The 17,078-nt window shown below is 47.2% G+C and overlaps 1 protein-coding gene across 1 annotated transcript; it reads right to left on the minus strand.

Annotated features, from left to right (window-relative positions):
- Positions 1 to 387: 387 nt before the first annotated feature.
- Positions 388 to 15,472, minus strand: MAL2 (mal, T cell differentiation protein 2). The gene is made up of 4 exons (XM_054167440.1): positions 15,213 to 15,472; positions 12,493 to 12,663; positions 5,324 to 5,482; positions 388 to 827 (listed from the first exon to the last, which is right to left on the minus strand). The coding sequence occupies exons 1-4, from the start codon at positions 15,345 to 15,347 to the stop codon at positions 756 to 758; spliced, it is 537 nt and encodes a 178-aa protein (XP_054023415.1). The 5' UTR covers positions 15,348 to 15,472; the 3' UTR covers positions 388 to 755.
- Positions 15,473 to 17,078: the final 1,606 nt, after the last annotated feature.

A 17,078-nucleotide genomic window follows, 5' to 3' on the forward strand; every position in this document is an offset into this window, starting at 1 on the left:
ACCATCTATATACACACACACAACACAAATGCACTGCTCTGGTTTTGCACTATAAATAGATCTGATTAAGCTGAACACCTAAAACTAATGAGCTGCTGACTGACAGTCCCAAACAGTTTCCACCTACTAAGGGAAACAGTCAGCTGTAAGGATCAGCTGACCACAGCTGGATATGGCTATAGAAGAGTATCAAAAGATTTCACTGGATGGCTATTAAAAATATTTTCTCTGTACACCAAAGTTAACAATATATATATATATATACTAAGCTGGTATGATGAAGTCAGCTTGGGCTTTGATCATGCAAGGAGCAGCACAAAGAAAACCCATGACTCTACAAGGAGCCTCAAGGCTCTAGCTGTACCTGTGTGGAATGCACTGTAAGGCTCAACGACTTGACAAGATGGGTGCTTTTTAGCTGCCTATGCTCTTAACATGTTGGTTGAGCTTCCATTTCCTTCCTCTTCTGATTTAACACAAAGAATTCTGTGATCTGCTAATGACACAGCTGTTCATCCCTGTGCCCTGTGGAGCATCCTTCCAATGAGTACACAGTAAGGTAAAAAAAAAAATCAGGAAACAAAGAGATGGAAACTTCTGTTAAGGAGATCCTGGTCAGGGGTTATTTGCAATTCAGCACTTTTCAAACAGATTTTAAGCAAAGTCTCTTTTGGAATTAGATTACAGTAAAACAGACAAGTAGCACTTAATTGGATCTGAAGTGGAACACTCAGCCATTAACCTCTCTTCAACTGCTATAGCCTCCATCTCCTCAAGGCCAGGGCTGTGCTGCAGCCATAACAAATAGCTGTTGCAAAGGCAAAAATCTAGAGGAGAAGGAAAAAGAAAAACAAAAGTGAATCACAGATTAGAGTATTCTACTTTTGGGTTTTTTTTCCCTCATCTAAACAAATACAGGAACACAAATCATTCAGAAGTTACCTCCCCCCAGCCCAAATGCTTAAGGTAAAGATAGCTTTGGGATCTTCTGACATTTTAGAATGGAATGGAATGGAATGGAATGGAATGGAATGGAATGGAATGGAATGGAATGGAATAGACCAGACCAGGTTGGAAGAGACCTCTAAGATCATCACATCCAACCTATCAACCCATCCAACCCACCTAACCAACTAAGCCATGGCACCAAGCACCCCATCAAGTCTCCTCCTGAACCCCTCCAGTGATGGTGACTCCACCACCTCCCCAGGCAGCCCATTCCAATGGGCAATCACTCTTTCTGTATAGAACTTCATCCTAACATCCAGCCTAAACCTCCCCTGGCGCAGCCTGAGACTGTGTCCTCTTGTTCTGGTGCTGGCTGCCTGGGAGAAGAGACCAACCTCTGCCTGTCTACAACCTCCCTTCAGATAGTTGTAGAGATCAAGAAGGTCTCCCCTGAGTCTCCTCCTCTCCAGGCTAAGCAACCCCAGCTCTCTCAGCCTCTCCTCACAGGGCTGTGTTCCAAACCCCTCACCAACTTTGTTGCTCTTCTCTGGACTCGTTCCAGCAAGTCAACATCCTTCCTAAACTGAGGGGCCCAGAACTGGACACAGGACTCAAGGTGTGGCCTAACCAGTGCAGTGTCCAGGGGCAGAATGACCTCCCTGCTCCTGCTGGCCACACTGTTCCTGATGCAGGCCAGGATGCCATTGGCCCTCCTGGATGCCTGGGCACACTGTAGACTCATGTTCAGCCTACCATCCACCAGCACCCCCAGGTCCCTCTCTGTCTGGCTGCTTTCCAGCCACTCTGGCCCCAGCCTGTAGCTCTGCATGGGGTTGCTGTGGCCAATGTGCAACCCAGCACTTGGATGTGTTCAATCTCATGCCCTTGGCCTCTGCCCATCTCCAGCCTGTCCAGGTCCCTCTGCAGAGCCTCTCTATCCTCCAGCAGATCAACTCCTGCCCCCAGCTTGGAGTCATCAGCAAATCTACTGCTGATGGACTCGATGCCCTCCTCCAGATCATCAATGAAGATGTTAAAGAGCACAGGGCCCAGCACTGATCCTTGGGGCACACCTCTGGTGCCAGGCTGCCAGCTGGCTGTGGCACCATTTTCTCACAAACCTCTCTGTTATAACCCCATGTTACTGCTTTGCATGCACTTGCCTGAAACACAATATGGAACAGAATGTCTGTGTAAGTTATGGACAAAGTAATCCTGTGTGTATGCACACCATGTGGTTCAGGGTTATCTAGACTGATCAAACATTAATCTCAGCTTCATTTCCAAGTGAATGCCTTTACCAGCAGACAACTCAGAAGCCATTGCTGTACACAGAGCTCTTTTACTTGCAGAAACAGAGACTGCTTCAAATGCAGGCTCCTTGACCAGATAGCCAGCCATCAGATCAACTTCCTGAGACATGCCAGAAGCTGTTACTGCTCAAGAAGTGGACTGAATAGATTTGAACTGAAGGTCATGACACAGGAAACTTGAATGTAAACCAGAAGGAAGAAATGAGAAACTGAACTGCTGAAAAAACCCACTATGGATTGTGTCTCAGAACTGAAACCCATTTAAAGTGAAGATACACATTTGGAATCACAGTATACAAAAGTAAATTTTAGATGGCAGCAATGTTTTATTTTCCCCTAAGTGTGGCCTTCCAGGATCTGAAGGGGGCTCCAAGAAAGCTGGGAAGGGACTTTTGAGGGTGTCAGGGAGTGACAGGACTGGGGGGGGGATGGAGCAAAACTAGAAATGGGTAGATTCAGATTGGATGTTAGGAAGAAGTTGTTCCCCATGAGGGTGGTGAGAGCCTGGCACAGGTTGCCCAGGGAGGTGGTGGAAGCCTCATCCCTGGAGGTTTTTGCAGCCAGGCTGGATGTGGCTGTGAGCAACCTGATCTAGTGTGAGGTGTCCCTGGCCATGGCAGGGGGGTTGGAACTGGCTGATCCTTGAGGTCCCTTCCAACCCTGACAATTCTATGATTCTAGGTAGATTATGGGGCCACTTGAATGAAGTGTTTCACAGGATTACAGTTCTTTTTCCCAGTGTCCTGACTTCCTAATTATATACATTTGGAAAAAGTGCAAAGCCACTACAGTCTGATTATCTGATTTACCATTTCCCAGCATCTCTTCATCAAAAATACTGAGGCAAATTACAAAAGAGCTTCCTCCTGCCCCATTTTAGGCCCCTGAAGAACTGAATTCTGTGGGAAAACAGAATGGAAGGGCAAAATGGTCTCTGGAGAGTCCTCAGTATCCTGTCTGTTGTCAGACAGAATGACTGCAGTGACCATATATTCACAGGGCTCTAAACACATTGAACATGGATTGAAGAGTTACACTTAAGGGTAGAACCTGTGACACCTGCTTAGTATAAAGCCCTTCCTTAATTCAAGCACAGCTGTGACACACTACCACTGTCCTTGTGCCATGTGGCCATGCATATGGGAGCAGATGTGCCTCAGTGTGGTACTGGCAAGTGGATAATGGTGAGGCACTCTGCACTTGGAGACTTGTGCCCACCTCACTGCTTCAGAGATTTACCTGCCAAAGCAAAAGGCTCTTCCTTTGTATTCTCCTCTTGCAGAGACAACATGAATCTTACACCTTACATTCACCTGTTTTTTTTTACCTTAAGCTGAGCTGCAGGTGTTTATATTGTGCAAACTGTATGGCCTGTTTAGTTTTAAGGAGACCTGATACCCACAGAAGGTTTCAGGAGCTCCATAAATATATTCCCTTCTGTAAGGTATGCTCTGGATGGTACCAAAAAAACATCAGAGCAGCAGTTTCATTTAAGTTATGCCTACTGGCACACCTCTGCTTGCCCTTCAGGAGGCCAGCCAGGGAGAAAGATAGAGCCTGGCATATTTTCTGACTCAGCTATGCCCACCCACATCACCAGATACAGTGATTCAGTGGTGATGCAACTACAGTGAGAAAAATGCAGCCTGAGTTTAGGCCTATCAAGAAAAGTGCTCTAATCCTTGCCATAAGTGACAGCAAGGTCCCTTACACATAACTTTTATGCCTGATATAGTAAGCACACATTTAGAGCTTCACAAGGAGATAGGCCAAGGTTTTTTTGCCCCCATGGTATGTTCAGGGCTATCTAAATGGTACCAAAAAAGCAACTTGAGAGTTTGAGCACAGGCATGAAATTCACACCTGAAGCTTTGATGAAGGCCCAGTTGCTATCTTTTTCTTCCAATAACCAACAGTGCTTTTAAAAAGTATCTCCTCTAAACATTATAAGCTGTGGTGATCTTGTGTTTAAAAGCACTACAGTGAAGAGTACCAACTCAGTACCTATCACATGAGCATACTCCAGTATTTTTTGCATGTCACTGCTACAGACACTATTAGCTGCTCTTCTCTTCTCTCACAGCTCCTCCTCCTATTCCAGCTTGCTATTAAGTTCCCAAGTTGAAGTTAAGTTCCAAGTTGTGTGGTGCAGCAGACAGGCTGGAAGGAAGGGATGCCATCCAGAGGGACCTGGACAGGCTGGAGAGGTGGGCACAAGCCAACCTCATGAGGTTCAACAAGACCAAGGGCAGGGTCCTGCATCTGGGTTGAGGCAATCCCAGGCACTAATGTAGGCTGGGCAGGGACTGGCTGGCAAGCAGCCCTGAGAGACTTGGGGGTGCTGGTGGACAAGAAGTTCAACATGAGCTCTCAGTGTGCACTTGCAGCCTGGAAAGCCAATCAGATCCTGGGCTGCAGCAAGAGAAGTGTGGCCAGCAGGTCAAGGGAGGTGATTCTCCCCCTCTACTCAGCTCTGGTGAGACCCCACCTGGAGTACTGCATCCAGTTCTGGAGCCTCTATTACAAGAGGGATCTGGAGGTGCTGGAAGGTGTCCAGAGAAGGGCCATGAGGATGAGCAGAGGGCTGGAGCACCTCTCCTATGAGGACAGACTGAAGGAGTTGGGGCTGTTCAGTCTGCAGAAGAGAAGGCTCCAAGGTGACCTAATTGTGGCCTTCCAGTATCTGAAGGGGGCTACAAGAAGGCTGGGGAGGGACTGCTCAGGATATCAGGTAGGGATAGGACTAGGGGGAATGGAATGAAGCTGGAGGTGGGGAGATTCAGGCTGAAGGTGAGGAGGAAGTTCTTCCTCATGAGAGTGGTGAAGCCCTGGAATGGGTTGTCCAGGGAGGTGGTTGAGGCCCCAGCCCTGAAGGTGTTTAAGGCCAGGCTGGCTGAGGCTCTGGCCAGCCTGATCTAGCGTGGGGTGTCCCTGCCTGTGGCAGGGGGGTTGGAGCTAGATGATCCTTGTGGTCCTTTCCAACCCTGACTATGATACCATGCTAGTACTATGAATGGTTGGCTACAGGGGGTTTACAACAGCCTGCTGTCTGGCATACATACCGAGGCTGCTATGCTGATGTTATATTCATGGTCAGACAGAATCTTCTCTTGAGCAGTAGAATTGAATTTGCGAGGAAAGTGATGCAGAGATGTGGTTGCTGCTTGCAGCAGGAAAGCTCCAAAGTAACAGACAAAAGTAGTCCCATGGAAAAGAAAGTCCTGAAAAGCAAGTAACAGCATCAGTCAGGGCTGCAATACATTTCTAATCCTTCTAGTCCAGGTACAAAGGAAACATTAATGGAGCACTGATAATAGCTTTAGATGAGCAGTGTCAAATCCGTCTGAGCGTTTAAGCTGGATGTGTTTTCACAGCTGCCTGCAATCACAAGCAACCCACTAACATAATTAGTGATAAAGGGCAACTCTCCCTTGCCCCAAACCTTGTATTCTTTCAAATCAACACATGCACACATGTAAATCTGCATGTACATATGCTGACCTTTAAACAAGGTCCCACATTAAAGCTTGTTAGAGTTTACAGAGCTCTCCCTTCAAGTGGCTTAGATGAAAAAGAAGAGATATACAGGCTAACTTCATCACAATTTAATCAGTACAACACAAGCCTGCCAAATGCCTTCTCAGCTATAATATAAGCTCCAGAAGTTCCCCCTCCATGCCTGAATTTTGCTTCTGTAGATGCCCAGAAACACCTTGGCCTTGACACAACTGAAGAGTACTTCCCAATGCAGTAAGAATCCAAGAACTGAGGCATTTCCTCAGCTCTCTCTGACTGGGCTCTACCCACAATACAATCAATTGGGATTACTTCATCATACTGTGGAAAAAAATGCCTGAGACTTGAGAGGATTTATTTCAAACATGCTTCTCTAGGTGATTCCATTCTCTGTGGTGACTGCTAGCTGAACACAGGGTTTAAACATCTTACACTCATTCCTGGATTCCATTAGTAGAGCAGATGAAAAAGCAGCTCTTGTGCCTGAATCTCTTAGTGAGCTGCATTTCAGAGTCACGTTCCACATGTTCCAATAAAGTTGTAAAAGGTCTAAAATGTTCTTCCAACATCTTCCCTTGTCAAGCCTGCAAAGCTGGCATCTGCACTGCACTCAGTTCCTTCATCTATCACAGTATCACAGTATCACCAAGGTTGGAAGAGACCTCAAAGATCATCGAGTCCAACCTGTCACCACAGACCTCATGACTAGACCATGGCACCAAGTGCCACATCCAATCCCCTCTTGAACCCCTCCAGGGATGGTGACTCCACCACCTCCCTGGGCAGCACATTCCAATGGCTAACAACTCTCTCTGTGAAGAACTTTCTCCTCACCTCCAGCCTAAACTTCCCCTGGTGCAGCTTGAGACTGTGTCTTGTTCTGGTGCTGGTTGCCTGAGAGAAGAGACCAACTCCCTCCTGGTTACAACCACCCTTTAGGTAGTTGTAGAGAGCAAGAAGGTCTCCCCTGAGCCTCCTCCTCTCCAGGCTAAACAATCCCAGCTCCCTCAGCCTCTCCTCGTAGGGCTGTGCTCAAGGCCTTTCACCAGCCTCACTGCCCTTCTCCAGACACGTTCATGCTCTTTGTGCCTACACCTATGCAGCTCTGCAAAAGCCATGGACACAAGTTTTAAAACAATACAAAAGTACATGCATGCTTTTTTGATGCTACCCACATTATGCAGTCTGTCTCCAGCACTAATGAACTCTTTATGCACTTTAAATTCTTCCCAGTGCAACGGACTATCAGGACGCCAAGAGTGAGAACCCAGGCTGCTCCATGTGCAAGGCCATCACAACAGCAGACAGCATGCACATGCACTGGCAATTACTGTGCAGCATCCTCACCAGCTGCCATGGTTTGAGTTAGAACAGAGCTAGTTCTGTTCAGTGATGTTACTTTTCAGCTCAGTCTCTTCTAAGGAACTGCCCTTTCTGAAATCAACAGCATGTTTTCACAGACAGCATCTGCTTCTAGCAGTGATAAGGCTCGATGCTTCCAAGTTTGGCATGCAGACCTACATCACTGCTAAATCTTGTGTTCCATTCTGGAGGTGCAGGAAGTGAAAGGCCACACCTGCAGGGAGAAGTGGATGGGACAGGTGACCCTGAACTGATCAGCAAGGGATAGTTGATACAAAGCTGAGAGATCACAAGGTCAAGTTCTCTTCTTCAATAGCTGGTGTCCAAGGAGGACTCCATCTGTCCTGCCTTTGATCTTGATCCACTTCCTGAGTCTGCTTCCAGAACTCAGCTCCTGAAGCAAGCTCTCAGTCCAGTCTGGGAATTCCCCAGGGCCTGCTACAGCATCAGCAATGACAGTGACTACATGTCATCAGGCAGGCTGGGTTTGATACTGGTTTTGTATATATTTATGTGCATTTCCTTTTATTGTCATTATTTTCATTAAAACTGTTCTCTTTTTCTAGTCAGTCTCTCACTTACTCCCTTTCCCTTCCTAAGGGAAGGGAGAGGGGTTGACAGAGAGTATTTGTCACCTGTTTAGTGGCTGTGTCAGCCTAACCCCTCTCTGGTATCAAAGAGAGGATGTGCTGCACTTCCCTGTTTAGAGAATTGCTGCTTTTTGTTGAAATAGTTTTATTTTCAAGCTCCTGAGTTGTTCCACATTTGCCAGCAGCTAAAGCTACTCAAATCACACCTAGGCAGTTTTGACATATTACAGTATCATCTGCTACTACAATTTCCCATTCCACTTGGATCAGGAAATAATTTTAGCTTAATTAGGAATCATTTGAGGTTAGGTATTAATGACTGCTAATTACTGGGAACCCAGGGTTTGGCAAAACAGCTGCAGTAGTTCTGAGCATCTGGTTTTCCATCCTGCCTGGGTGGTTGGTTTTGTCTTCCTCTTGGAGTACTACCAGGAGGCTCCACTGACATCAGCAGAACTAAGATAAAGGGGTAGAGGGTGGCTCTCTGAGCTACCTGGATAGCTTCTATGTGCTAAGGTTGCTAGATCTCAAGCTTTAGGTGTTCAGACACATTCCCCAAGTCTCAAGCCCTGCTGTAGCATCTGTACTGCACAGAAAAAAGATAGTAGGGACCTACTCCAGCATGAGAGTGCTAAAGCACTGGGGAAGGGGAGGCCTTTCTTCCCACCACTTACTGTTGTGGCTTCCTCCTGCTCCCTCAAGCTGGCAGACAGACACATACACCTTCCATGCTACCACCTACGTGCCACGTCAGACCACGCACAGGCACGCGTTCCATGTGAGACCAACACTGAGCCCCCTGTGGCAGCCTGACAGAGTGTTTCATAGCACAGGGTTCCAGCAACTCAGAAGATCTGTGTGAGCCCACAGGTAATCAAGGACATGCATTGTTCTTGGCCTGCTAAATACCAGGAGCACCAACTTCATGCTTTTGACATCATTGCTCATCAAGGAGCACAAATAGCTCTGTGAGGAAGACAGTGCTGACTGCATACAGGAGAGGGATACTCAGTGGACAAACTCTTTCATTTCCTTCATTCTCCTGCCAAGCCCTTCATTTGTTTCTCCTGGCAGCAATTATGGTGAAGCTACATAGCATCAGTAAGGTTTCACATTTGTGTGGTTAGGGTTTCTGTGACCAAAAGCCCCAGGATTTTATGAGAGTGTGCTCTTTGTCTAGCAGGAGCTGCCAGCACGGTGTCTAACTCTCCCTTGCCTGCACGCTTGAAACCTCATGCGCTGCCAGATCCGTACGCCGTGTTCGTTCAAGCCACAGAGTGTGCTGTGAGTCAGGCTGTGACACTATTTGTCATGCTATCTGGTTTAATACAGAAGATCCATAGTTTCCCTCATCTTGTCACTGTGCAGCATCTCATCTGTGAAAGGTTTGTACTGGTATCAGTGGAGCTACTTATGACATAAGGTGCTCCTGAATGCAGGGCTGTCAGAATGCCTTGCTGTTTTTCAAGCTTCACATATAAACTCCTGGAGTTGTAAACTACATTTGTTCATGAACATCTCTGTGAAGCCATAGAGCTCCAGTATAACTAAGCCATGACTCTTTCCATTTTTAACCTGATCAAATGAACTGTAGCTTCTGAGACCTACTATAAATGTACTGTGTCCAGTTCTGGGGCCCTCGGTTCAAGAGAGATGTTGAGGTACTGGAATGTGTCCAGAGAAGGGCAAGGAAACTGGTGAGGGGCCTGGAACACAAGCCCTATGAGGAAAGGTTGGGGGAGCTGGAGTTGTTTAGCCTGGAGAAAAGGAGGCTGTCTGTAACTACCTGAAGGGAGGTTGTAGCCAGGTGGAGGGCGGTCTGTTCTCCCAGGCAACCAGGAACAGAACGAGGGGACACAGTCTCAAGTTGTGCAGGGGAGGTTCAAGCTGGATGTTAGGAAGGAATTCTTCACAGAGAGAGTGATTTGCCATTGGAATGTGCTGCCCCAGGGGGTGGTGGTGTTGCCATCCCTGGAGATCTTCAAGAAAAGCCTGGATGAGGCACTTAGTGCCATGGTCTAGTTGATTGGATAGGGCTGGCTGATAGGTTGGACTGGATGATCTTGGAGGTCTCTTCCAACTTGGTTGATTCTATGATTCTATGTGGTTGCTGTGTATTTCATAGAATCAGTCAGGTTGGAAAAGACCTCAGAGATCACCCAGTCCAATCTATCTATCTAAATACATGCAACCTTAACCAAACAGGTACACCCTATTATTATGTAGTAATAAAAAAACAGTTTTAGTGTTTCTGGTGTTATTTATTTGCAACAGAAGGTTAAAAAAAAAAGTCCTTATGAAGTGCTGCTCATGAGTGTAGTGCCAACAAATTTCAGAACCCCTGGGTACCTGAAAACAGTGCTCAGAGTGATTGTCCTGGTTTGGGCTTGAATAAAGTTAGTTTTCTTCCCACCAGCTGGTACAGTCTGCAGTTAGGCTTTAGAATGAAAATACTGTTGGTAACACACTGATGTTTTACTTGCTGCTGAGCAGTGCTTTTATCAGGTCAAGGACTTTTCAGCTTTTCATGCTGCCCTGCCAGTGGAGGCTGGGGGTGCACAAGAAGCTGGAACAGGCCACAAGCAGGACAGCTGACTCAAACAAGCATCACGCCCAGTATATAAAGCAGGGGGAGGGTGCACAGGGGCAGTGTGGCTTGAGGACTGGCTGCTTATTGGCCAGCAGTTGCTAGTAGTATTATTATTATCCCTTCCTCTACTAAACTCTCTTTATCTCAACCCCTAAGTTTCACTTTTTTTTAACCCCCAGTTCTCACCCACATCCCATTTTGGTGGGGGAGAGTAAGAGAGCAGCTGTGTGGTGCTTAATTGCTGGCTAGGGTTAAACCACAACACGAGCTGTGTGGTGGTGTTTTTCTTGACAGCTGGAGAGGGCTGCCAGCTACCATGTTAGAGATAAAATTATTCACTCTGCATTTTATTTTTATCATTATTATTATTATTATTATTACTACTACTATTGTTGTTGTTGATTTAGTTATGCCAGCTTTTCAGATTACATTACAGAGTCCCCACAGGTGTAGCTTCTATGCAAGTCCTGCAGCAATTTCCTGAAGATTTTTCATTCATGTATCACATACAAAGGGACAAAATTAACAGCACAACACACTTAAACTATTGTTATAAATGAGTATTTGTATGGCATTTCCAATCTGTAAAAGGCTACACCCTCAGCCAGCAGCTCCTACACAGATGCATGGTTGTAAATGGGCAAATAGTTTCAATGAAACCCAGGACACTATTAATTTACTTAAGTTATGCACAGGCTCAAGAGCTTTGTTGCATCATAACTTGCAATGATGTTGCAGCATAACCCCCTGTAAAGGTCTCTGTAATTGTAACTCACGATGAGTCTGATTAGTGCCTGTATTGTGCTGGCAAGCTGATACTATGTATGTGCATTTAAAGTGCTAGAGCTTGTTCGAAGAGAATCCAGTCTGCTACCACTGACAGGCTTTAAAGGTATCAATTAGAGCTCCAAACTCAGGAAGCTCTCTCATTTGCTTTGAAGACTTTCTGTTTTAAGGTCTCTCATTTGCTTTGAAGACTTTTTGTTTTAAGGGTCTGTCTGTGAATACCTTGAACAGAAAAATAACCACAGATGTTGATACTGAAGCACACGATTCCAGCTACGGTAAGAAGAATGTCAATACGAAAACTAAGCCACGTAGGAGGAAGGTAGCGGTGAGAAGCAGCTACTAGCAGCCAAACTTTTAATACTTGAGAAGTTCTAGTCTTTTCAGATGATGTTTTTGGCACTCCCATTCCACTCATGGTTTTGTCACCTCTTATTATTCATTTCCATTGACATAAGAGAGAGGGATGCCATCTTATGCTTAACTACTTGAGCACCAAAACCTCAAGTAATAAAAGAGTGCATAAATCAGCAGCCAATGACCTGAGGTAGCCATATGGTTGGTAGAAAGTGGGGCCAACAGCTCCCCTGGATAGGCAGTTACAGTGTGAGAACTACTGGCACAAGCCATAACAATCCATTACAGCAAGAAACAAGTCTTATCTTCACAATGAAGAAACGCTGAGAAGAGTGTAATGATACATCAAGTCTCACCAGGCTTCCTCCAAAGTAAACACTGTCTCCTAAAAGGATGTTAAGCTCTATCATACTGCAGGTTATGCTCTCTTTGACTACCTAAGGTCAGTTGCCCGTGATGCCCTTCCTTCTTTAAGGAATAGACCCAAAAGTCAGCAGAAGGCTTTCTTAGGAGCTGAAGGAAACTTTTAGTGGAGTCTGTGCTATCACAAGCCACCATATCACACAATGTGTTCACAAATATTAACACTTCCTTTACACTATTAGATGCATCTCTACCCTTCATTACTCACAGGGTGTTACTACCACCTCTCTAACAGTCAGAAAATATTGTCTGATTTCCAGTCCACAATAATTTCTGGCCACTTAAACCAATCTGTGGTCATGCTTTGTTAAGCTAGCCTTCTTCCTGCTGCTCAGGCATTTTATGTGCTCAAACAAGGAAAAGAATACTCCTTCCATCAGTTTCAAAAGCTAGGCTCTTTCAGCCTCCATCAAAAAGCAGGTCCTGTATTTTTTCCTTCATCCTTGTAGCCCTGCTCTTCCATTTTTTCCAGTTCTGAATTCTGTTTTAGCTGAAAGTTTTTCAAGACACAGGGCCAGGCACTAAGGCTTAGGATCAGTACATCCCATGAAACGATCTTCACTTTACAAAACAAAGGGAATCCTTACATAAAGGGGGAAAATCTTACCGTCTGGTTCCAGTTGACAGCAATCCTATTTGCATAACCAAAGAGGAACACACACAGGAACACAATGGACAGGAACCACGAAGTCACCGCTACAAACATTACCCATCCCTGCAGCAGCGGCAGGGGAATTCGTGTAGCAGCCACCAAAATCCAGACCAGAGTTCCAAACAGCTGCAAGTAAAAGAGTAGTGATGATGAGCTGAGAAATGACTTTTATTCAGTCCATTCTGCCTAAGAACAAATATCACATATCAACGTGTCCTCAGGTTGTGATAGGACTAGGGGGAATGGAATGAAGCTGGAAGTGGGGAGATTCATGCTGGAGGTGAGGAGGAAGTTCTTCCCCATGAGAGTGGTGAAGCCCTGGAATGGGTTGTCCAGGGAGGTGGTTGAGGCCCCAGCCCTGGAGGTGTTTAAGCCCAGGCTGGATGAGGCTCTGGCCAGCCTGACCTAGGGTGGGGTGTCCCTGCCCACGGCAGGGGAGTTGGAACTAGATAATCCTTGTGGTCCCTTCCAACCCTGACTGATACTATGATACTACACTACTACTTTCAGGAACTGAGAGGAAACACTTCAAAAGCACTCAGAGAACCCAAGGGTTCTCAGACACGATAGGAACTAACAGGCAGCAAAGATAAAGCCATTCTGAAGTTCCTAAAAGATCTTAAAACAGTCCTGAAAATGGGATTTACAAATCCAGGTGTCATGCATGCCGCTGCTGAAAATGCCACCTTAACTCTCATTTTAAGGGAACTACCAGAAACGTGAAACTGTGTGTCACACACAAACATATACAAATGTATATGTACTTCAGCTAGCATGAGAAGGATGTACACCATGCTTGGATTCAATCTCATACTGTTTAGCTTTTTTTGTCCTAATCAGGTGGGATACCAAAAGAAAACAACCTGCACCATCTATTTTTTTTTTCAATTAGTTTGTAATAAAAAGATGGAAAAAAGCCTCATTAAGCAATAAAATAAAAGAGAAAGAACCCAGGATAAGGTGAGTTGTAAATTGAGTCGTTAATGACCAGGAAAACACACAGCTTTCCAGGATTGTCAGGGCCAAGGGAAGAATTCAGCACTGCCAATACCAGGTCTCCTCCAACCTTAGTGATACTGTGCTTTTAAGACTTCTCTGGTTTAATCAGCCTGTGGAAGAGTACTGTTTCTCCCTGCAAATCCTGCCTCTTTAAAATAGAATAACTGGAGAAAAAAATCACACTTGCCATCTGAAATATGTTAATTATGGCAAGATTGAACTTCATAATCCGACCTGCTGTGCAGTGACAGTAACAATCAATTCCCAAGCAGGTTTCTGCTCTCCTGGTTTAAGTCCTACAGATTTACAGCTCCAGAGCTCACATTTTCGCAATCAAAGAACTTTCTTTTGAATCAAGGTTGGAGGAGAGATACCTTTCAAAAGATGACTACCATAAAATTAGTTGGTTCCTCTGTCATGTCACATTGCAGCAGCACATATGTAAAGATGCACTGCTAGTCTCTGTCCAAAGCTCCCAAGGATTTAAGCACTAGCCTTAGAGTTGTTCTCTAGGGTTCTTTTTTCAGCTAATGTGAAGAACCAATCTTTCTCTACTTCCACAAGCCTGGAGGTGCGAGTCTGTACCTCAGTGACCTTATAGTGATGGGCAATGGGGAAGCAGAAGGGACAGCACAAAACATCTCTTAAACTAAAAGCAGAGACACATGAAGTGTTTTCAGTATTCTGAATGTGCAACCTTTCAGCCTTCTTTTGGAAACCCTTGGAGAGGTTTCTACCCTCAGCACCCACTGTTGTGTTATTTCCCTTGTGCTATTTCCACTTCAGCACGGCTGTCAGATGCATGATAGGGTTGGCCAACCTCTTAACAGTGATCCTTTTGCCCCTCCTGACTGGGGCCCCGATTTTAGTGCCGGGATTCGTGCTCTGAGCTCGTTGCTCAGGTGCGATTTTACAGCTTGCAGACTAGGATCCATTTCACAGACTGGGATCCAAACAGCATTCTGCTCCAACCCCAGGGTAAACAACAACAACCAAAATCAAACGAGTTCTGGCAAGGCTTGTTGTTGATTTGCTGTTTATTTTCTCCCTTGTACTGAAGGGTCCCCGCGGCTCTGTGGACCCTCATTACTTAGCCTTAGCTCAAAGGACCTCAGCCCTGTCTGCATCGGCAAGGTCTCACACGCACATGAAACTAAACACACTCGTGGGAGTTTGCATGGAACCTGTAGCATGCACACGGTGGCGGCTTGGGTATGGGGCTCAAAATCCTCGACAGCTCAAACAGCCCCTGCGAAACCCCTCTCCACAGGCCTCCCGGTACCGCATGAACCAGGGCCGGGGAAAGTCCCGTGCCGCCGGCGGATCCTGACGATCGAACGTGCCAGGGCAGGCTGGAGGAAGCTAAGACGGGTCCTGCTGCCCTTCCCCGCATAGCCTCGCGTCCCAGACCCCAGCCCCGGGGCCAGAGCGGGGCAGCCGGCGACTCCCCCCCGCCGCAGCCTCGGCCGCCCGCACCTTCCCCACTCAAAATGGCAGGTGAGGAGCGCGGGCGACGCGGGGCTGCCGCTCGGCGATCCCCGGGCACAGGCACGTCCCCTCTGGCTCCGGGCACCGCCGCTTAGGGGGAAAGGAGACGGGCGCAGGGCAGCGGGGTGCTGAAGGGAGGGAAAAGCGCGGGAAGGCCGGTGGATGCCCGCCTCCCGCCCCGCACTCACGATTTCCAGGAAGATGACGGCTCCCGAGTAGGTGCGCAGGATCTCCAGGCCGGAGGGCAAAGTAACTCGGGGGGGCGGGAAGTAGGCAGCGGGGTTGGGAGGCGGCGGCATGGACGAGGATTCCCTGGGCAACATGTTGCTGTGCGCTGCGGCTGCTGCTACCGCTGCCAAAGGCGGCGGGGACGGCCGAGCGGCAGCTAGGTGGGCGACGAGGAGGAGGAGGTGAAGGAGGGAACAGGTGCGGGCAGCGCTGTACGCACCGCCCCAGCTCCCTCCCTCATGCCCGCCCCAGTGCCGGGCCCGCCCCACCTCGCCTCGCCCGGACTTGGGTGGACATCCCCGGGGTGCCAGGGACTGGATCCGCGCCGTTTCACCACGCCCGGCCGTGCCCCCGCGCCGCCCCGAACGGAGGCCATGGCGGTGCGGGCGGCCGGGAGCGCTTTGTTCCGGGCGAGGCTGTGCCCGCTGCTGGGGTGGGCTGGGGGGGTGCCGCGCTTTGGCCTCCCGAGTCCCCGGAGGAGCCGCGCCGCGCCCCGCCGGTGCCTTGCGGCTTCCCCGGGGCGCGGTGAGTGTGTGCACTGGAGCGCAGCGCTTCACGGTCACAGGTCCTGAGTCAGATCCAGCCCGGGTTCAGGGCGTTGTTTCCTAATGCCAGTTTGAAAAAGATTGTTAATTACTTTCTGGTTACAGATATTCGATGCTTTAAAATGACGAAGTTGCACCTTCCCACCCCCCCACCCCGGAACCTACTAGGTTGCCCATTCAAGATACTGAAAACATTATATAAATATGTATATATATATATTTTCGTTCATATATATATATATATATATATATATATATATATATTCGTTCATGCTGACTCAATCACGCACAACTACTTAAACAGCGTTTGATGTGAAAGTTTTGGGTAGGTGAAGGTCTAAATATGTGTTCATGACGCCCCTTAAAATGCATTTTCACAGAATCACAGAATGCTAGGGGTTGGAAGGAACCTCCACAGATCAGCAGGTCCAACCTCCCTGCAGGATCACCTAGGGCAAGCCACACAGGAACACGTCCAGGCTGACTTGGAAAGTCTCCAGAAAAGTCTCCACAACCTCTCTGGGCAGGCTGTTCCAGTGCTCCATCACCCTCAACGGTAAAGAAGTTTCTCCCCATGTTGTCACACTTCTTAGTACAAATATTTCTCCCAAATGAGGGATCTGGCATCAGCCAGCTTTTTTATTATTATTATTTCTCCTTGTATGGCTTAGGATGGAGTGGCTTGTCACTGGCATGATGTAGCACTCTTTCACCCAGTGTTAACCCAGGCAGTGTGGCATGGTGGTTAACCTCAATCTGTGATGTTAGATTACATTTTAAGAAGGTTTCATGCAAGTGTCTGCAGCTGCTCCAGAGATTGAACCAGCTAGGGTGTTTGTGTTGCTTTGTTGGGGTTTTTTGAGATGCATGATGTTTCTCAGTTGTGCATTCACGCTGACAGGCAATGCCTCAGCCTGAGATGCATGTCTTCCTCACCTCAATCCAAACTCTTAGGTGGGGAGCAGTTGGCTCCTTTAAACACAACTTATCCATGCTTCCAGCATACCTAGTACATAAATAGGGTTGGCACACTTCTAAAATGCAGTACTAGCCACTTAGCTCTGAAATCATGGCTGCTAAAGGAGGAAGAAGCAATAATTTGTATTCTTTCTTGTGCTCTCTCCCCATCCTGACAACCTTCATGGCCCGATGCTTCTTGCACTCTTAAGAAGTGGAAGTTAAAAGATTGAATCTCCATTAGGCTAAGGAAGACACTGAGCCTGGCCTTCCTCTTTTCTGAGTACTATACCCCATTGGTTATCAGGTAAGATAATATTCCTC

Source organism: Dryobates pubescens, chromosome 14, assembly GCF_014839835.1.
Source record: "Dryobates pubescens isolate bDryPub1 chromosome 14, bDryPub1.pri, whole genome shotgun sequence".
Taxonomy (NCBI): domain Eukaryota; kingdom Metazoa; phylum Chordata; class Aves; order Piciformes; family Picidae; genus Dryobates; species Dryobates pubescens.